General features: G+C 31.7%; 1 protein-coding gene across 9 annotated transcripts in view; it reads right to left on the reverse strand.

Annotated features, from left to right (window-relative positions):
- Nucleotides 1-23,107, reverse strand: part of LOC143250856 (calmodulin-binding transcription activator 2-like) — a 188,657-nt gene that overhangs the window by 50,217 nt on the left and 115,333 nt on the right. For all 9 annotated transcript variants that reach the window (XM_076501984.1, XM_076501968.1, XM_076501986.1 and 6 more), the window contains exons 4-5: nt 2,591-2,658; nt 1,391-1,526 (exon numbers count right to left, since the gene is read on the reverse strand). In XM_076501984.1, coding sequence (XP_076358099.1) covers nt 1,391-1,526; nt 2,591-2,658 — 204 coding nt within the window. The remainder of the gene's footprint in view (nt 1-1,390; nt 1,527-2,590; nt 2,659-23,107) is intronic.

Here is a 23,107-nt window from a genome sequence, read left to right on the forward strand (position 1 = left end):
ATATCTAGTTAAGTTAATACTGAGTTAAAGCCATTAAAAATAAACAAAATGCAGCTTGTTATAATAACCTGTTTACTGAATTAATAAAATACTTACACTTATCCTTGGGATTTTTTGGAATGTTTACCCACTAGGATTCTATGTTTATTAGTTTTAGCTTAAAGCTGTACAATATGTTGGATGATTGTGCTGCATCTGTTACAGGGATCAAACCACAAGTTTTAGCATCATAAGCCCTCAACCTGAAATATATATTAATTGTAGTAAACACTGCAATATAGCTCTTAGCAACAGTTACTGGTGGTTTTATAGCCTTAAATGTTTAGTTGGATAAGTTAAAATAATCTGTTTCTATTTGTATTTGTAGTTGCTTTGCACAAAACTTCCAACAGGTGGACTTCTGAAAATTGAACTATGTACAAACATCACAGACTTACACATGTACCTATTTACATATATATACTGGCTTTATGAACCCATTATAAATGTTAACAAGTATTTAAGTACTAAATGTTTAACTGTTTGATGTAAATGCCCTGTCAGAAGTTGTAAATAACACTTCTCCTTAATTTGCTTTATGTAATAATTATGTCCAGTAGGCACAAAAAACATCATTGGATGCAAAAGTTTTGAAAAATATTCAATAATTTCTTTTTTTTTTATAATTGAACATTATGTTATTTTATCAAACTACAGAAACACAAAAAATAATAATATTCAAATAAAATAAAGAATTCAGGGAAATATTCAATTCTATTCTAAAAACAACTGAGTTATGAAAGTTACAATAAACAAGATTCTATATAATTATCATCTCACTCTGGTGAAGTTAATGTTATATTTCATTCCAAATATATCAAATTATTACTTTTTTATAATCATGTTGAATTTTCATCAAAACCTATTTAATATGTGCCTGAAACTGCTGAAAACTTCATAAATAAATTGTTATTTTGCATAGGGTAATGAAAAGTAATAATCTTAATGACAGGTTTTTTTATGTGGAGAAATTTACATTTTGTTTTAATGAAAATATATTGATTGTTTACAGATGTTGGTTCCTTTGAGAATCATCATTTAGAATAAAATCCAAATACTGTCTATAAGTACAAGGTTAAAAAGAGTGTGTTTTATCATCAACTGTCTGTTTCCATGTTACTGCTTGCTTACTTTATTTGTTTTAACTAAAAATATTGGACAAATGTGTGCATCAGCTGGCTGTAAATACAAAACTTTTATCAGTTTGACACTAAGTTAAAAAGTTATGATTGACATTCAGTTATTATATTTCTCTATCTCTAATTTAAGTCTTAAAGTCTACTATTATTTAATTTTAATTGAAATTTCAAACAGTTACACCCTGCAAAAACCAAACTATCTGTGAACACACTTCTGTTCCTTGAACTTTTAATTTCATATGGTCTTCTCTTGTTGTTTTACCATCTTTACGTTTCTTCCAACAGTAACCATCCCTCCGATAGCGTACCCGCTTTCTACTGTATAACAACATAGAGCCACTTTTAGGCCTGTGGAGTAAAAAAATATCATATATATCTGGTCATTAACATATACTTAAACAAAATGTCTTTACACTGATAATGAAAGTAGTTCAGTTTTCCATGTATAGTAATACAATTAAACAGAATAGGTGTATTGTTAAAAAATATCAATAACTTTCTAATCAGACTGAAGTTATGTAGCACAACTGAAAAAGCACTCATATGGAAATATCTATTACCTTAACACTAACAGAAATAGAAAAAAAAATAAGGTTGAAAAATATAAAAAAGTAAAATGTAACTTTCATAATGTTGATTTTATAAATTGAGGATAATGCTTCTAAGACGTTCTTGTGTATCAGTTACATGATTTACATAACTGAAAGCAAAGAACTACATTATTCAAGGTAATGCTTTTTCACTTTTATAGTTTCCACTATAATATGTAAAAATGAGAAGGTTATTCTCTTCTTTTCCACTTAAGTAAGTACACTAAAAGCTTTCAAGAAACTGTTCTGACTACTAAGAAATCACATGTTGTACTTGGGCAACAAAGCAGTACACACATTTATAACTTAAAGTTAGCTTAAGTTCTCATTTCATTTGTTCTTCACTGAATGTAATCAACAGCATTTCAAAAGATTTATTTATAAAGCAGAACAATCAATGTGTGTGTCTCTCAGTTTGTTAACTGTATGGAAGTGTATCTGTGTGTATAGGCTTTAGTGTTTATAAAAGAGAAGAACATATTCATGATAAAAAAATGAAACAACCATGTAGATATACTTATGCATGTGCATGAAGGATAATAAAGCTCTTCCACAGCAACACGTTTCTAAGTAAATAACTATGTACATAAAATTTACATGTAATAAGACTATTGATTACAGAAAAGTCATACTTTCTGTAAATACTGAATAAATAACTTTTATGCTAGTAATGATTTTAATACACATTAAGAAGGTTTATACCTACATACATAATACAACCCGAGTAGTCTTCCAGCAAAAGGGAAATGTAAAGTATTATCCTTAATTGGTTCTTATTATATTAATTTCAGAAGTAAATTATGAGCTTATAAAACATTATACCTGATTTTAACCTCTTTAGACAACCAGTCCTCATGTTTCTCAAAACTGATCAAAATAGCTGCAATTTCCTGCAGAAGAAAACAGCAAAAATTTGGATTATTATGAATAATTATCTATGGAAAGTATTAATACTAAATATTAACTATGAAATCTATATATTTAACATTTTTTTTATAAACTAGGTGTTCTCCATAGTGAGGTGTTAATCTAATGCTATCCTGTGTTAATTGCATAATAATAATAATATTATATTATGGTAAATAGTTACACTAAAAATGAATTAATACTGAAATAAAACTCTGAATAATGTAAACATACAATAATATCTATTACTTTCTTTGCTTAAATTGTATAATGCAAGTCCAACATATATAAAAATGTAATAAACAGTCTAACATTCACATAATAAAAATAGATAATACACATATAGGTTAACGTATAGCTGCACTGTTGCACCTACAATACTGCCCTTAAATTCACCCAATACTCATCTTTTCTGACACTTGTGGTTGAGTATGAACTATATTAACAGTTGCATTCTAATAAATACATGAACTTTGTATGTGAAGCAGTCTTACTGTATAATGATAAATAACATAAACAATGCAACTCCTGAGAACAGAACCTAGAAAATTTACAAAACATTACAAGATGTATGAAAATACAAAACAGACCAAACATTTTACAATCACACTGTCTGTCTATATAGACATTAATAGAGAATTCAGTGCTTGAGGCACTGTCTATCTATATGGACATTAATAAACAATTCAAGATAGCTGCAATGAATGTGTATACACAAACCTGATGATAACTTCAATAAATAAAAAGTACACTACAGACAAAATAGTTTCATAGTTGGTTTCACTAAATGTTACCACAATTATTAATATACTTTATAGTATAAAATGACTGATATCATCTTCACAAGCAAAACTCATTACCACAATATATGTAGTTTCAATTCTTGCCATCAATATCATTGGTGGCTCAAAAACTATATATGTGTGTGTGTGTGTATATGTATAGTGTAACATGATGGTATAATGAAATGAACAATATAGGCCAGCAAATGAACTGTGGTGTATGAAACACTTCTTTATAATATTGGTGTTCTAGTAAATAGTTTACAAAATGACTAAGAACAACTTGGATGGATGTTTGTGAAATGATTATCTATTCTATGACAAGTTTTGCTTAAGATTTGTTTAAAAACAACATGTTAAACATCTATAAAGATGTGTGTGCGTGCATGTGTGTATCTATGGCTGTAAAAATGGATTTAGCAATTTAATACACAGATCAGATTTTACTTAGTGAAACAGAATGCATAGAGAAAACTAACAGAGAATATCTTGTGCAACTACATTCATTTGGCTACATGAATAAAAACTTTCAATCATAAAACTAAGGGTTTGTTTTTATGGCCTCTTACAACAAAAGTTGGACCATAAACTAGAAGTAAAGAAGATGGTAGCCTGCAGTAAAATAATAAGATGAATGTTATCTGGAAGAAGGGATAGTTACAACCAAGAGTGTCGTTTTTGTGTCACTACAACTACATGGAAGGAGCTTATTCAATACTGCCTCTTATTGACATCTTCCTCCACAAAAATCTCTAGGCACGAAAGAAACAGTCAGATAAAAGATAGCAAACCTCACAGGCAAGATTTATAAGTGCAGTAAATCTAACAGAACGTCTGTAAGTTTTCTACATAAATTATTTATCACCTTCGTTATTTCAAGAGTTGTCGTTACAGCCGATGCTATGATGATTGAAATTAATGGTACGTTTAAAATAGAAAAACTTGCTCACTCATAGCAGTTAAGCCTACCCCTTGATTATATTCCTCGAGTTGCGTTAATACCATGGTAGTCACATTTGCCTGGTCTTGATTCAAAAAGAGACCAGTGAGAACTAGAAAACAGAAGTGCTCTATATACAAGAAGCAATGTTGTTAGAATTGTGCAATTTTATTTACACGTTGTTTGTTTGTTGAATTTCACGCAAAGCTACTTAAGGTTATTTTGTCCTAACGTTGAAGTAACAGAAATGTAGGGATGGAAGCCAATCAACATCATCTCTAGCCAACTCTTGACCAGCTCCGGTCAAACCCGAATACTGAAATTTGATCGTCGTTCTGACAACGCAAACAGGTCTCCAAAGTGCAGAGCGCAATTGTTTTTACTGCGGTAATACGAACCACTATTTTATATGCACAATCCTGCACGTTATCAATGGACCGCACTCAGCTCCCTATTTATATATGTCTTCGTTATGACCATACCAATCTCCAGTTGCAAACTAAAGATGTCTAATAATAGTCTGTGCATTCAATACACTTGCACAACTGTCATATCCAACATTTCGTTCATGTTTGTAGCATGTGAGGAACAGACAAAGAGACCAATAGAATAGGCAGTAAAAGTCTGCCAGTAGGTATACAAGCTAAAAAAACTTATTTAAAAATCCAATAAAATATTTTTATTTGAAGAATTAATCTCGGACAAGTTCCCGATTTATTATGTTATGGACGTTACATATTACGACTTCAGACTGACGAAAATTTGAAATTGAATTTAGAAGTTAAATGCATATTGATATCTATCAAATTTATTATATTTGCCAATATGATTAATACACACAATTTTCTTTTTTAACTCGAATACATTTTATTATACAAATAACAATAATACAATTTATAATGACGATTATTACAGATATTTTTACAAATAATGGTTGTTTATATATACAAGAGTTTTACAAAAATTACAAAGAATACTCATAGTCTTCTATCCGGTCTGGAACAAAATCTTTTATCGACGCTTCACGGAGAACGAATTAATTTTATGATGATGCACATGTACAAGGCATGTGATAGCAAGGCTAATTAGCTGTTTCACAGGAACACGCCAGTTTTTCATTGCCAAAATTATACAAGCTATTCATAGAAATACTAACGTTCGAAGCAAATTCTCTGAAGTTGAACAGTTCGTAATGTTCAAAATCTATAAACATTCCTGATCAAATACCTTAAATATCTGTAGTTTTCCGATTAATAAGCGTTTATTATAATTATAGGTTCCGAGGCTTATAGTATATTAACTGTAGTAGACCAACAATATATTAAACTGTGTATTGGGTATTAATTTATATTCTTTAGACGAAGTTCTCGAAAGTTCAGTTGGCCCAACAATACTAGCAATCACTAGTATTTTACAAACATCGTACATTGTTTAGAGAACAGGCAGGACTTATGCAATACACATTTAATAATAGTTACATGAATTTGTAAATATATATTAAACTGAAACAAACAGAATTAAAATATTATTATATCTGTTACATAATCTTTTAATTCTTTTAAATCCAGTAAAGTTTCATATGTTTTCTATTCCTTTTACCAGAAGAATAAATCGCGATATTAACATTTACTATTTCACTACCACAGATATGAAACTCGGGTAAAAATTAATTGATTTAATTTTTTCAAGGCACGTGCAAATACAAACATACATCTATCTATATTCGTTTGTTTATGGTAAAGTTACTAAGGCTATTTGTTGCGTCCTTGATTTTTAAATGACAACTACAGAAACGGCAAAGCACCCACCGACAACTATTTGACTAACAAACAGTAGGATTGACTGAACGTTATAACGCCCTGATGAATTAAAGAACGAGTGTGTTAAAACCGGATCTACACGTATACCTTTTATCATACACACACAGACAAACAAGATAAAATACTGTGCCTGGTATAGTTTATCAAACTTTTAAAATAAACCATACATATGCATCGCATTTAGGCGAGATAAAGCTTGCATTAAAAGTTATCAACATGCCATTAGGGATAGGTAGAAAAATAAATAAAATCCAACACACTTAGAGCGTTTTACAAACACATACTGATATATCTCTCTCTCTCTATATATATATATACATACATACATTTGGTGCTCACAAAAGGATTTTAAAAATTGCGATATAAATTAGTTTACTACTATACCTTTTTTATAAACTATCCGATCATTTTGAGTTTTTCATATACCTTTCTTTTCTGAAAAATATTTTTCAACTGAATCTTGAGCAGATACTTGGTTATGTTAAAATTAAAATAAAACATTACAAAAATACGGGAAAAAAATAGGCTTGAAACTATATAAATCCTAAAGAAAACCAGCCTATTATAAGCTTACTATGATACTGAATCTGTATAAAAAACAAAAAACTCCATATATAGTTCCATAATTTTTAATGATATTTTCAATCAGAGTTTTCTTGCATGCAGTAACTGTGGTATTTGACCGTTGTTTGTAATGTTACTGCTAAGCTTCAAGCTATACCTACTATCTGAAAGTCACGCCGATATTTTACGGACTAGCAAAATTGAATAAGGATTGATATCTTGTTATTTATCCATCGTTTGGCTAATAAATTAACCGACCTTGTGACGTTGTTTGTAATGTTACTGCTAAGCTTCAAGCTATACCTACTATCTGAAAGTCACGCCGATATTTTACGGACTAGCAAAATTGAATAAGGATTGATATCTTGTTATTTATCCATCGTTTGGCTAATAAATTAACCGACCTTGTGACGTCGGAAGAGCCAAATTAATAAAATAAGCATGACCTATAGCTTCACTCCGATACTATACAGTATTGCAGTTCATAGACGTTTTGTTACGCAAACATTCTCTTTAAGACAAAATAATAACACTTTAGTAATTTTTTTTAATCGGTACAATCAACTGGAACAAATCTAAGGTTATTACTTCAATGATACAAACTTTGGCGCTGTGATACGAGAGTGTGTGTTTTCTTACAGCAAAGCCACATCGGGCTATCTGCTGAGTCCACCCAAGGGATGATACGAGAGAAGCCATGCAGAATATAAAATATTTACGTTGATTTATTAAACGTTTCCTAAAAATAAATTTCATTTAAAAAGTAAAATAAAAAATGAATTTTTATTCCTTACGAAATAAAAAAATTAGCGAAATAGTGAATAAGTCAAATTATGTTTATCTGGTTAAAATACTTAATGTATTTTGTATATTCTGTGTTTACAGTAAAACTATTAAATATATTTGCCGCCGTCTCCGATTTTATTGAACTATACAACACACACACAAAATGAAAGGTAGCCAGGTAGCAGAACCCTAACAACTCACGCTAAGGGATCAACTGTCACTATTATAACGCACACAGTGTGTAAAGTGCGAGAAATATTTTAAGATATCGCACGCATTCGAACCATGCCACTAGTTCTAATATTAAAGCTTTACCATAGTGTCAACCTGCACACAGACTACAATCGTGGAAATGAAATATTGAATATAAAAAATAAACCAGACTAGCCAATAAACAAAAGTGAGACTTAATTAAGACGCAAAAAAATTGAACGTTATCTAGCCGAGAGACAGAATATGATAATTATTCGTCAGCTACAGTCAGTGTATTATAGACTTAGGAAGCTATAATTGTGATTAACGCTTATTAATACGAAAACCACAGAATCTAACCAGGAACGTTTATAGACTTCGAACTTTACAAATAGTTCAACTTCAGTGCATTATTTCGGGCGTTAGAATTTCTACGAGAACGTTAAATATCTTCACCAGTAAAAAGTGAACTTGTAGCAGTGTGAGATCAGTGAAGAAAAGATAGCTAGCTAACTAGCTCAAGCGAAATGATTGACAGAATCAACTCAGAATTAATTTGTTCGTCGTGGATCTGGATTGTCGATAAAATGTTCGGCTCTAGATAGGATAAAAGAATCAGTATTATCTGCATATTTGTAAAACTGTTGTATATAAACCATTTTTCATAATAGCTCTTAGCAATAACCGTTATTATAAATTGCATTTTTTTGTATATTAAAATATATTTGTGTTAAAAAGGAAAATAAAATTTTATGTATCAATTTTATTATAATATATCTGATACATATTGACTTTTAATTAATTTTTAAATTAAAAGTTCCGGTTATTTGAAATAGTAATACGTAACTTGCGTAACGTAATAAAACGGAGACTCGTCCGAAATAAATTATAATACGTAACAAAGCAATTATCTATTCCATATTATTAGATATCGTACAAAAAAAGGATAATTTACTAGTTCTACTGTATCAGCTTCATTAAGGGATAGTCACATCAAACTAACACAGTCTACAACTGAAAATATAACTCAAGATGTCTAAAGTACCTCTGTAATATATATTTTACAATATAGGTTAGAAAAACCTATATTTGTATGTTTCTTTCCATGATATAAATACACAAAATATCACTACTAGCCGGCATCATTACATAAAAAGCAACAACACTGTATTTGGCTTGTTATATTTTTACACATCACAATCTTTATTCAGCTCCTTAAGGATTTTCCAGGAAGTGTTTTATAGCATTTGAACCATACATAACCACGTACACTCCACCACTGCCGACAACGCATTTCGATCAATATCAGAGCTCACTAGGCTGGTTAGAATACGACAACAGTGTTCCTAATGCTAGTTATGAAAGCCATATTTTCGAATAAAAAAATATTTGTTTACAAATTTAATAAGGCAGATACTATATTTTGTTTTATAACTAATATAAACAATTGTAATCACGCTTCGACAGCAAAAAAAGCGTTCATAAGAACGACCATCGTCATTTACGTGTTATATATTCTTCCTTTTAATGTTCAGACAAAAGTATTAAAGAAGAGCTTTATTTAGTACGAAAGTTTATCACAATTGTGTTAAATAACCGAATTCTACGACACTTGTTGCCATTAGTATATGCTTATTCGCAGTAGCTGCCAGAGTGAATATTGTATGTGAAAGAAAAAAATAAATGACGAAAATATGTTAGAATTTCCTGTTATAAAAGGGTTAAAGTCAGAAACAGATTATTCAAGACTTGCATTGTTATAAACATTCTGTAATTTTAACAAACATTTTCAACCTGTCAGTTATTGGTAAGAAGTTACAACATACTACTATATTAGCAAGCCAGCTTTATATTTTTTACAATATACCAGTTATCAGCTCTAAACATAATCCAATACTAAATTGTTTTATCTCTTCAAAATAAGAAGCAATAAAATACATCAATTTGTTTATTTTGAATCAATAACAAACTAACTTTTATTCCTTCACATTTTAATATATTAAATATTTGCGGTTTATTAACTCTCAAATCTACAGTATTTCAATTTTTTCTTCTTTGTGATTTTTAATTATATTACTAAACGATTAACATTTTTCTCCTTAAAAATACAACTCTGGGTCCATTCAGTGAACAATTTTGCCACCAAGCGGTAACTCAGACACTAATACGAACAATTGTAAAATATTCAATGTGTTAACTCTACAATTCATCAATTTGTCTAAGACGTAGTTATCCAAATACAATTTAATACACTGTTTCTATATCATAATAGATTACAATTTCGCAATATTTTAGGGCGTAACAATTTAAGAAAAAGAATATGTAATTCTTCGCAGGTAATTAAGTTGTGTGGTGTTTGTCAACACACCAGAATTCGTTCAAATTAAAATGACGAAGCAATGCAAAGTGTTTATAATATTGTTTCTGTGCGAAGGGACATTATTTAGTATTGCACTAAAAATCCGAAAAGAAAAAAATATTTAAAGTTTATTTGGATACACTGGAAGTGACTTTAGGTCGTTCTTTCTAGGAGTTATTTAATGAGTCGTAGGTGAAGAGGACGGTATTATATTAACTCTATGTTCAAATAAGGAATAATCGAGTTAAAATCAGCGAGTGAGAGCGACAGTTGAGTTAAAAAATCGGTTGGCGATACCGAGATGTTTCCTTTAAGTTCAAATGTCATTTAGTTAAAAGATCAATATATGTCACAGTAACTGCTATTGCTTCCAGGTTCACGAACGGTGAATCACATCTTCAAGACATCTGACTTTCTTATCATCCATGTATTTCCAAAATATACTTGTCAGATTCGTAACCAACCACTAATAAACAAATATGCAGAAGGCATAAACAAAAAGTAATGAAAGACCTATAGAGTATGTGTGAATATACACACCCACGCATCAAAATAACAGCAGAAAGGTTCATACAGTTACGGTGTACATTATGTTTCGTCAAATGCTGCATAACTTGCCTGTGGCAGTTTTTATATTTCTATAATCCATATTTCCTTCAATTTCAAAAAGAATGTTGAAAGTCAGTTGTTAATAACAAAAAACACAAACAAACTTCTTTCTTCAATTTTGAAGCATGCAATTTTCAGTTTTCTAAAGAATGATGAATATAACCCTGGGTTTGAATATCTGTTTTTGGGTTTATTAAAATAAACAAAAGAATGTCCAAAAACAGCACTAGAGTTCATTTGTTTTAAGTAAAAATAAAAACACTGATTTACTCTCGTAGACAACAAACCCGCTGTGGTTTCTGTGAGAAATGAGACATGCCCAATTTTGCAGAATTTTTGAGAAGGGGGGGTTGTGGCTAAAACTTTCCATCACGTTGCTTTTCTGTGCACACATGAAACTTATTTCATAATAACTGTTTGTAGTACAATACACAGGCAGAAAGTTTGTAAAAACAGGTCTAGACTTTGCCCCGATTTAAACTAGAAATAATTTTTCAGCTGTCATCTAGTTTCTCCATACAAAACAACATGACAAGCGTACAGACAAAACGAGCGTGTTGAACACTGATGGTGATCCTTTATATATTTCTAAGTACACGAGGAGCTGAATAGATTACTTCTCCTGTTAGTGTTTTTTTGAGTTTAGTTCTAGAAGTGCAATTTGAAAATTGATTTGTAATTACTACAGCCTGAAACAAACGTCGAGAAGAACTCACTTTATAACAGTTGAAGTTCATTAATGTATTTCATTTAAGCCTCGATCCACACTTCTATCTCAGGCCTCTATTTTCTTATAGTAAAAAAACAAAAAAATGCAGCGATATGCACATCAACTTTATCTCTAAAGATAATTAAAAATGTTTTTTAATAAGATGTAAAGCAATCTTATGATTTTATAAATTCATATTTAGTTCATATAAAGAACTAAACTTTTGGAATTTAAAATAAATTTATTAAAACAAAGATCTTATCATTAAACTTTTTTCAGCACGTGCTTTATCTCGTTTCTATTAAAACAAGATTATTAAAAACTGTTATTTTAAAAAAGTGGAATAGGGATCATGAAAAAAATACAGAAACAGGTTAGTTCTTTATTAGCAAAGCCACACTGAGCTACGTGCTGTGTCAAAAGCGAACAATCGAACCCTAGATCTGAGGGTTGCAAGTCCGAAGACTTACCGCTGTCCCACCATAAAAATGCAATTGTAACAACAAAAGTATACAAACAAGTTTAAGGTTTGAGACTTACTGTTAATAATATTTCGTCAAGTTAAATATTCCTATTTTGATTCTCTTAAGTATTGCAGGTTTTAAATACTGTCTCACACATTAAGTTTGTCTGTTCGTTTTTTGGTTTCTTTTCGCTACTGCACTTTCACTCTAAACTGCCCATCTTACTTTTGTACTTCTTAAGATCCCTATTTCATATTTTTAAATTAACAAATTTTAATAATTTGTTAATTTAATAATTCTGTTTCCTTATTTTTTATGTCCATCATGTACATACATGTATGCAATACCAATACTGCCCTATTTGAAATAGTTTAGTTTAATTAAAAACGTAGTTGATGTATGATGCTCCCTCGGAAAACAATGACAATCTTTGGAATGGCTACGCTCTTGTTCCTGATATCATTGTTACAATGTTATAATTGATAGTGGTACTGTATGTGTAACTACTGTGATGCGTGGAGATCAATACACCGCGTTTTACATATAGCTAATATATTTATACCATGTACCTATAAGGGAAGTCTATAAACACTGGATTGGAAGGACTACCGAATGGTACTGGAATGGTGAACGAACTGGATTATATAACCACATGAGTATTATACATGCAGTTCATGTTAGCTAGTATTTATATATATAAGCAGAATTTATAGTTTTTTTAAGCTGTAAAACCGTATATATAGATAGCCATACTAATTTTTCGAGTTCTATAGATGCATTGTGAGACTTCAACGACCCTCTTTCACTGTGACGACTCAAACTCTGGTGGGTCGTTGCCGCTGCATATTTTACCTGAAACTAAAATTTTTTTAAGCAACATGTACAGCTATAAAATTTCACCGTGAATGTCGATCCGATGTTCGAAACTAAGCTTGGTGTTATTTTTAAACTACGACGTAAAGATTTCTGTTGCAGGAGACAGCCTAAATGTTGTTATAACGACTAAAGCCTCTGTGTTTCATCATGGGTGATTGTGTTTTTTTTGTTTTTGTGATGATAGCAAAGCCACATCGGGCTATCTGCTGAGCCTACCGAGGGGAATCGAACCCCTGATTTTAGCATTGTAAATCCGTAGACTTACCACTGTACTAGCGGGAGGCTTGTGTTACATGGTCAAAACTTATCTCGCTGTGGCAAGAAACCGAGTTTGCCAACAGAGCCGTGTCACAAACGGCAGGAACCCTATACATCAACAGTTGCGACAATAAATTAAAAATCATTATCGTGCCTACCATACAGACATTAAATAACATCGACGGCCCGTTCGCAGCTATATATGTATGCTGTAGTAGATTATGAGGCTCTATATAAATTACAGACTACATTAAAATGGCTACACAGTCGCTGTTGTTTGGTCGGTAGTCAAATAAAAGTAAAAAGTACAATGATATGTTTAGTAACAGTGCCCATGTTTTATTACAATATTCACAACCATTATTGCCGAAGGCTGCCTGAACAATACAAATTAACAATAAAGAACAAATAAGCAGCGTAAATTGAAATGATAATGTTAGATGACACGAAATGGACAGACATTTGAAATCTTGGTCATATTCCAAACAACGGTGTTATTTTTTGTTACAATTTTCTTCATTTTAAAACCCTTCCCCGAAAAGCGTGGTAGTGGACAAAATAAAATTGCACATTCACTGAAGTTCAAATCCTCTCATAAAACACCGTTACTAAAATTCAACTCCAAAATTTGTCATAAAAACTCATAATTGCTTTTAAACTTGCTATAATTACTGAAAATAATATTGAAACGTGTTTTGAAATACAACAGTCATTGCGTAATAATTTGTATATATACAATAACAAAAACTAAAACTGACACCCCAATGAAAGAATACACGTTTCTTATTAATTCAGTTTAAGAATAAACTAGCTATAAATATTATAGATTAGATGTTTATTTCTTTTGGGACACGTTTTGAATGGAAATGAAACAGTTTTTCTTTAAAAACTTACAGGCCTAACTAATAATTGAGATAAAAGCCACTTATGCTTTAAAAATATTCTTAAGGAGTCAAATTCTACCTATATTTTTTTTCGAAAACACTTCAAAAGTAAAGAAATTTACTATTTTAAATTCCCAAATAAACCACAAATTAAATAAAAAACCGACAATCTGGAAGTACACTAATACAGTAACATCAATAAGTATTATACACTTTGCTACAAATAGCCTACTTACTAAGGATGTTTATGGCTTTCTAAAGGATGATTACCAGCTATCAAGTGAGGTTATTCAATGATAGTTTGAAAAGGAGAACCAACGAAGGAATAGTATGCTGACATTAGTACTACTTAACTAAAGAGCAACATAAAAGAAACTTCCTTGTAAAACAGTAAGTCAATTACAGACAGAGATGCTGGTTCATTAAAAATGCCAATTTGCTATAACATATTTTCCTATTCATACATGAAAAAGTGAGATAAAACAGACTCTAAAGTCGCTATGCCTGCAGTAACGAATGTATTATCTGTACTATTTTTAATGAATGGTGAACATGATGTTTTTGCAGTTAATAGTCTCTACACTTGCATCCTAAAATATATATTTATCTATATAACGTATAAAATGTTATGAAGTAATTTATGTTCAGCCACTACACAGGCCTGCGATGGTTCTATTGTCTTGCAATTTTGACATGTTTCATAGTGATTCTTGAATAACATTCGAAAATGATGTTAATTTTTCTCCATCACCTACAGATTTTTCACAAAACGTCATATGTACGTCTACATAAGTGAATAATTTTCATTGAAATATGGTCATACTTACTATTTGTTATGTTTAAAATGCTGTCAACCATTGGCGATAGATTTCTCTAGACTAATCGCGACATGAGAGTCTTAACGATCGTTCTAGTAAACATGAGAACCACAACATTAGTATATAAACGGTTAACAGGTCGTATGGCATGTCATTTCCAGATAGTATTTGTGTGTCGTGCACTTTGAGATTATTTTTTCTTTCTAATATTAGTTATTCATCGCTATGGCAGCATGAAATTGCGTCAATGACCCTAACACATTCTGTTGTGTTTGTGGTAAATCTGTTGTAAATAAACAAAGGCAAAACGTAACAGAATTTACCACAAAATTGTATGTTTGTGTCAAGGAATCGAGACAATGAACTGAAAAAACTCTTTTGTCTGTTTTGGAATTGCAAAGTTCCAGTGTGAACCTATAAACCATGGAGATGACTATTATTTTTTACTAATGTAACGTGCAAAGCTACAACGCTTGAAATAAAAAAAATATAGGAAATTTCTTATCCAAACCTTCAATTTGCTATAAGATCTGTTGATCATGGACCTGATGTACCTGCACCTACTTTACCAAAGACTTCTGGTACAGTTTCATCTTATTCTGAATCTGATGTCAATAAATATGATGATAGGATTGTTTCCAACCTGAAACATCCGGTGACGAAAAGGAAAATTTTCATCAAGACATTAGAGAAATGAAAAGAAGGTATCAGGGATGATGGAACATTAGCATGATGGTTGACTACTGCTGGTCATTGAAACGAATTGTTCCAGTCGCAATACATAAAAAAAAAAAGACCACAACACAGAGTTTTGAGACTAAAATACATGAACTTCACAAAAAATCAAGATGAATGAGAATGCATATTTGTTTGTATTTTTATTAACAAACATAATACTAAAAATGTTGGCGGTTGGTGGTGATGGTCTCATACTGCTAAATAAGGGAGGGTTAGCGCAGATTGCCCTCATGTTGCTTTGTGCGAAATTAAGAAAACAAACACTGATCCTCGAAACCATAATAAAATTTTGACTCAAAAAAATAAAATACTGGAATTTTATATGGAAGTACAGTATATTTCTTGTTGGTAGTTAAATATTATTCTCTGTCTTCTGGTTAATGAAAATCATCTTGACTTTAAAAGCAAAAAAGGAACTTGACCCCGAAATAAATTTACCGTTAAGACAAAATAACTCAAATCAAAATTATGCTACAGACTGAAATAAACTCTACTATTATAAATATAATGCATTATTTATAGGTTCCTTTTCAATTTCATTTTTGCTCTGAATTATATTAGTAACCTTTGGGTTCAATAAAAGCCGTTCCTATTACTGAGCTACAAACCAGATGGAGAGCAACCAGTAAAACTTGTCGCTACTTTGAAAATGCGCTCACTTTTGGAATTAAGAAGTGTGTTCTGAAACACCAAATCTCGAACCTTGGACCAATCCTTCTGTAGTCTGGCATGCTAATCATGGGCCACGCACAACCAAGTGAATAAAGAAGACACTAAGCTAAAACTAGTGAAGACAAACTAAAAGTCAAATGACACGACTAAATTACATGTATGACACCATATTAAGACTAGTCAAGATACAAAATGAAATACTCAACTATAAGGTTAAATCAAACCAAACTGACTTCAAACCAAAGTTCGCAGGAATTGGGGAGAGGTTCATGTATTCAAAGTGAAAGGCATTATAAATTAAGTGATTAAACATATGATGTGTGTTTCAATAGCATTTCATGTTTGTACGAAAATTTCAAATACAATTTTCGTAGATATCACAACATTGATATTTTATTAACAACAGGGGCGTGTCATCAGTTTTTGTATCGCGTGCCGTGCATAGGTCATCTCTGAACTGGTAAGACAAAAAGAATAATCGTTAATACTAAGGCATCAGACAGATGAACAAACGTCTCCCCCACCTTCTCTTCAAAGTTACATATAAAAGGTAAACATTATCAGATCAGAATGGTAAGATATGATCACTGGCGTTTGCTAAAAGAAAAAAACAAAAGCCGACATACAACTTACACACAAAATATGCTACTAAATATTTTCAGTTGGAATAATACAATAAGTTTAATACCTGAACATAATCATTTAGAAATAGGGTTAAAGACAAATTTAAGTACGAAAAGATGCAAGGGTAATAAAAGTAAATATATGAACAAGAAGTTTAAAAACAAATAAGAAGATGTAGTAAACAACTTGGAAAGGTATAAGAGCCAGAAACGTAGACTATGTATTCATCCTTCTAGTTGATACCCCGACAGTGGACTTGAACTCAGACTGTTACAGATTCCAACAGTTTGGTGTTAGTTTCTCTGAGAAAGTTGAACCTTGATGATAATATGACAGTATACTTTCCAGAAATAATCTGATTCTGGTCGATATTCATGTAGACCTTTCATATTTTTTTGAAACTTTCAATGTTAGTTTGAAGGTAAATCTACATAAAAACAGACTACATCTGAAGTATGATTAAGTGTTCCACTTTTGTCAACAAGTTTTCCCAGAATATAACTAACACAAGAGATCATATTCTACAAAAGTAAATAATGAAAACAGACAACTGTCTTGATGATTATCCAAGTTACTGGAAACTTCAGTCTAATGTTTTAGCTTTTAACCCTCAAATTATCGACTTATTTTTTATATTGTCTACGCAATGCAAGTTCCTCATTGGTTAATTTTACGATTGTTACGAAACTTCATGACGCAGTAATTACTAGGATACATTGCAATATAAGTGGTAAAATTTTTTACATTTTTTGTATGGCTGATGTTTAATGGAAACTCTTTAAGAAAGTCATACATCCACAAGTAACTTTGTGCACAAATAGGTTAGAAAAACGTGTTTCAAAAGCTAATGGGGTCAATGTTCGTAATTCTAAGGTTAAACAATATATGCAAGGGCTATAAAGCGCGATCGATACAATTACACAAGTTTAGCACTATTACAATACTCATTGGAAATTTTTTTCAGAAATCTGATTTATTGTAACATCTGAATTTTACTCATTTTCAAATCTTACTTTTATAATAATTATGTTAATAAAGCCAAACATCTGAGAATAAAAGAATTAGCAAAATTACCCTAAAATGGCTTTTAACACACAGGATGGACACCACTGGTCATTATTAACCTACTGTTGTAGCTTCTTAGTTATAACGTGACTACTTTAAAGATAGTCGCATATTTGTATGTCAAGAAATGTGTGTTTTCTTATAGCAAAGCCACATAGGGCTATCTGCTGTATTCACCGAGGGGAATCTAACTCCTGATTTTAACGTTATAAATCTGTAGACTTACCGTTGTACCAGCGGGGGATGCCAAGAAATGAGGGTAAAACGCGCACACACACACACACACACAACTTATCCAAGTGCGTCTACTTATACTTCTTTACCTTCTAATTTCTTATTTTGGTTTTGAGTATTGGACAAACAAAGGTTAGTATATTAGTTCATTAACCCTATTAGAGTTAGGAGTTACTGGGATATTCATTTAATTACTACAGCTAAGTAGTAGTTTCTTTTCATTATGTAATGGATTTACCGTTGTATGTTCATTTTAGTACCTATGCTTGTTTCATTATAGGTTCCTTTTTCCATGTGACTTATATTGCTGACTATGCATTACGTAAGTCCTTCTGTTCTCGAAATTTGTAGATTCTTGAATACGAATCAACAATGTAATAGGTGTGTCTATAACACTAGTGATTGAGCGTATTGTCGTCAAGCGAATTTTGGTGAATGTTTTAGAGTCTCGCGTGACTGGTATATAAAAATCGACGCGCCGAGAGACAATTATTATTATTATTAATAGTCAGCTACAAAACTTCAAAAACTGAGTTCTTAAAATTTAAAATTGTTATCCCTACTGTGGCTTAGACTGATACAATTACAGTGGTCTTTTACTATTCTTTTTCTTTCTTTTTTATTAGATATACTTTTCTGCTTCAGCAATACCATGCAATACTCATGAGGATTTCTACCAACCTACCCTCAAATCTAATTATATGCTCAAAGTCGTCCGTTTTATATATATACCAGTGTCCTTTTTGGCACAAAGAAGAAACAGACAGAAGAGTTCTGTTAAAGAATTATAGCAATAAGGTTTGTTACTTTTCTGTACACTTACCCGGAAAAGTCAGTTATTTACTTACTTAGATAAAAATTCGTTGAAATAGTTAAATTCTGATTCACTTCATAAATATGTATACAGAAATTTAGGAGGCTCTATAAGTACAATAAGCTTTAGTTTTGCTGATTCAATACTGTGAAATAGTCATTTTTAATATTAAGATACTCTAAACACGGTTTTAAATATGGCTGAATTTTGTTTAATCACGATTCCTACTGTTAAGTACTACCGTACTTAACGATAAGACTACGAAAAAGGCAGCTACAAACGGTTACCTACTATCAATTGTTGGGTCACTCTAAATCTAATTTTGAGGAGTTGATCATCACTCCCATAACACAGCCACGACCCAAAATTGTGAGCTGGGACGCGAACCACGGTACAGCATGCTAACCACGAGGTCCAACCTGGTCCAAAGGCGTTACAGACCGTGCCCATCGATTTCGTATTATCATGTATGAATGAGCCAAAACTGATATCCAACAATCTGTCATGCTATTATCTGGGCTGGATAGTAATTCAATATTTTAAATCAGCCATTGTCAACACGTTGAGGGCAAGATGGAGAAAATACACGGGACATACCGCAATCAAAACACCGAGGGCAAATCCCTCTTCATATCTGTTCATCAACAAAACCAAAACATAAACCTTATACATCATACAACGTGTAATACATGATCGAAATAATCTACTAACATTTCAAAACATAAAATCTTACGGTTTTTAATTAGTTTTCAGCCACCGAAGTGTATAAATTCAGCTTCCTTCTTAATTTATTTAAATCACATCATCATCCACAATTCACAGCAGTTTGAAATAAATCTGAAAGTGCAGACATAACGAAGAATGATTACAGACGACATATAAGATGATGTGGTGTAATGGAAATACCAGAGTACCCTTTAAACTTGTTTTGTATCATTATTAAAAAACAACAGAAGTTTAACTTGCAAGTGTGCATAGCCTATTGTTGTGGTTTCGTTTATACTAAATAATATAGTTTCCAATAGGAAATTCAATGTCAAATATATGTTTATCGAAAGTCACAATTTCTGAAATAAGAAATAAAACATCGCGCCAGAATTCTGAATATCGTAAGTTATAGTAATTAGATAATTTAAACTAGCAAAACTTTGTTCTCAACATTGAAATACTTCTTTCTTATAAGTCAATTACACAAAGTTATTTAATATCATAAGTTCATAACCTTACATCAAGTGCTTTCAAGTATGATATTATAATGCACAGGTGTGCATGACACTATATTCTCAGGAGAATGAATATATATAAAGCACATTTTATATAAAAGAATGAAGCTAATACATGAAAGAAGGCAGGCTTGACAAGTTATAATCAATAGCACTGACTACAGATATTGTTTATTGCAAGCCAGCATCAGTCATATCAAGATAGTAGACATGATTGGCAAAACTTCTAAAAATTTGGAACAATATAAACTATCATTGTTAACTTAATAACATCTTCATTCAGATAGTCAATAATCATAATTAACGTTATTCATTTCTCATAGTACAAGGACATTTCCAAAATATGTGATGTGACCCACTCAAAATCCATACAGAGTAATTAATTGTAAGTACAGACACACATAAAATAGGTAGATTAGTAGTGATAAAACTTGTACAACATACCTAAAAAACGCGAATAAGTGAATTGGAGAAATGGGAGATAAAAGGCTGCTCGAATTGCGAAGAAATTATTGATAAGTGAAATAACTGTAATTACTGGCTACGCGTGACTGTATATGAAGCTATTCAATAGTATCGGTTTGTTTGTTTTGAATTTCGCACAAAGCTACTCGAGGGCTATCTGTGCTAGCCGTCCCTAATTTAGTAGTGTAAGACTAGAGGGAAGGCAGCTAGTCATCACCACCAACCGCCAACTTTTGGGCTACTCTTTTACAAACGAATAGTGGGATTGACCATTACATTATAACGCCCCCACGGCTGAAAGGGGAGCATGTTTGGTGCGACCGGGATTCATACCCGCGACCCTCGGATTACGAGTCGAACGCCTTAACACACTTGGCCATGCCGGGCCAACAGTGTCGGAAACATAACAGTAAAACACCTGAAAAACATTATGATCAACAGAAGTGCTATTTGAATATGATAAAAGTTATTTTTCTTAATAGTATTAAAGAGTGCAAAAATAATCTCTGACGTAAATTCACAATGAATTGCCTAGATACAATGTAGTCACATGTGAACAGCCACTGTTGTTGAATACCTCTAGCGTACGTTAAGTTTATTGAATTATTAGACCATTTCATTACATCATAAACATCGTCATTTGATGAGCAGTTGTTCATTTAGGCTCTAGTTCCATTGTAAAAAGCTAGCAATAAAATATTCGGTTTTAAAGTGGTGAAAAATCCGAGGAAGTACAAACAAATGAGATGTGAGACAGTATGATCTTCATGAATGTTATGGGTACGCTCAGAGATGGGGGCATGTAAATTATATATTTCCACAAGATTCCTTGACTTCATATAACGTCTTTCACCAAATGAAGTCCTAATGATCGATATTTTTGATAGTGATAACTGCTCCACCTAGTTTCGAAGTGGTGGAAGAGCTTTGGCTTAGAGAGTTAGGCAAACAAGCACACAGTATTATGTTATTCCAACTGTGAAAAACTGTGGCGGAAACATTTTAATTTAACTTGTAATTTACACACTGGGCATGAAACATATCTGCAATGTGCTTACACATCAAAATAACCACAGACATCAATAGGGTTTGTAATGCATAAACATTCCGCTTGCTATGGCAACATTTTTTGTCAGAAAGCCGACTTCTTTAGCGTGTCAATGATATCTGAGAAAAAGCACGCATAGCTCACGCTCGGTTCTTATGAATGAAAATCAATGTTATTAAATGAGCTCTTTACGGCCAGAAAATTAACTCTGGAGCAGTTACTAAGGCAAGTTCGACCGAAGCGAAAGAGCAATAGAGACAAGTGGTATGACATATTTGTGAAATAGTTGAATCCCACGTCTCGAACAAAAGAAGCAGTTATTCAGGCCAAAGACACAGAGACAAGATATATATCGATTACTAAAAGTCCCTCTACGGCTATATGTCCAGATACTTTTAGCAAGCAACATTTTATTGTTTAAGATTTAGTTCCTTATATTATAAAAAAAAAATTACCCAATATTCCATTCAAGTTTTATTCATAATGTTATAATTTTGTAAGATGAAAATCTTTCAGCTGTTTTAACTTCTTTTTGCATAAAATTAATTCCAAAAATTGAGATCTATACAAAGGTTGTTGGCGCACCTTACTTCCACATTAATAGTATCAACTGTGGTTTTGAACTTTAATCTAGAATCAAGTTGCACATAACACAATACGTTTAGTTAACAGTATCAAAACTTATGATGTAATCATAGTAACACATAGCTCTTGGCAGGGTTACTAGAAGTAAAATATTAACTAAGACCTCATAACTGCCTGTAGCGCAGAAGGTTACTTCTACAAAAACTATTGACGGCGTTATTACAGCAAACATTACTAATAGTGTGGTTACTAATATCACAACGACAAAAATAACAAAGTTATCGATCAGAGGCTAGCAACTCAAGCAAGCAGCTATTTCTAAACAGCTACTTGAAACCGAGGCACAAAACATACGAAGTTAGACTTTTACGTTTACATCAAATTATAATATCTTTGTTAATAGAAGTTCTCATAGACTATTCGTGAAATACGAGTGCAACATTTGAGCCCATATTTATCTTAAGATCTCGCTAACAAATTTCAAGACATGAATACAAGTGATATTAAACGACCCACACTATACTAGTTATGTTGTTATAACTGCGTTTAAGACAGTAAATTAAATTAAAATAAAATCAGTCATGACAACAAAAAATTTGAAGGTTTTCTTTCACTTGCAGTGTTTGAATGAAGCACGTTATGACACTTCGCAACTGTATGTATACTCTCATAAAGACAGTAAATTAAAGTTACCCATCATTTTTATACTGAATGACCAAAAATTTTAATCATATAAAACAACATCGCACTTTTTGCAAAATGCCTGAGACAAAGTAAGTATTTATGTCAGAACTTTGCACAAAGCTGATGAAGGCTTATCTACACTGTAGCCGTCCTTAATTGTTAACTAATAAGCTAAAGGAAGGGAAGCTTTCCAACAGCACATATCGCCAAATCTTACGTG

This window comes from Tachypleus tridentatus, chromosome 1, assembly GCF_004210375.1.
Source record: "Tachypleus tridentatus isolate NWPU-2018 chromosome 1, ASM421037v1, whole genome shotgun sequence".
Lineage (NCBI taxonomy): Eukaryota > Metazoa > Arthropoda > Merostomata > Xiphosura > Limulidae > Tachypleus > Tachypleus tridentatus.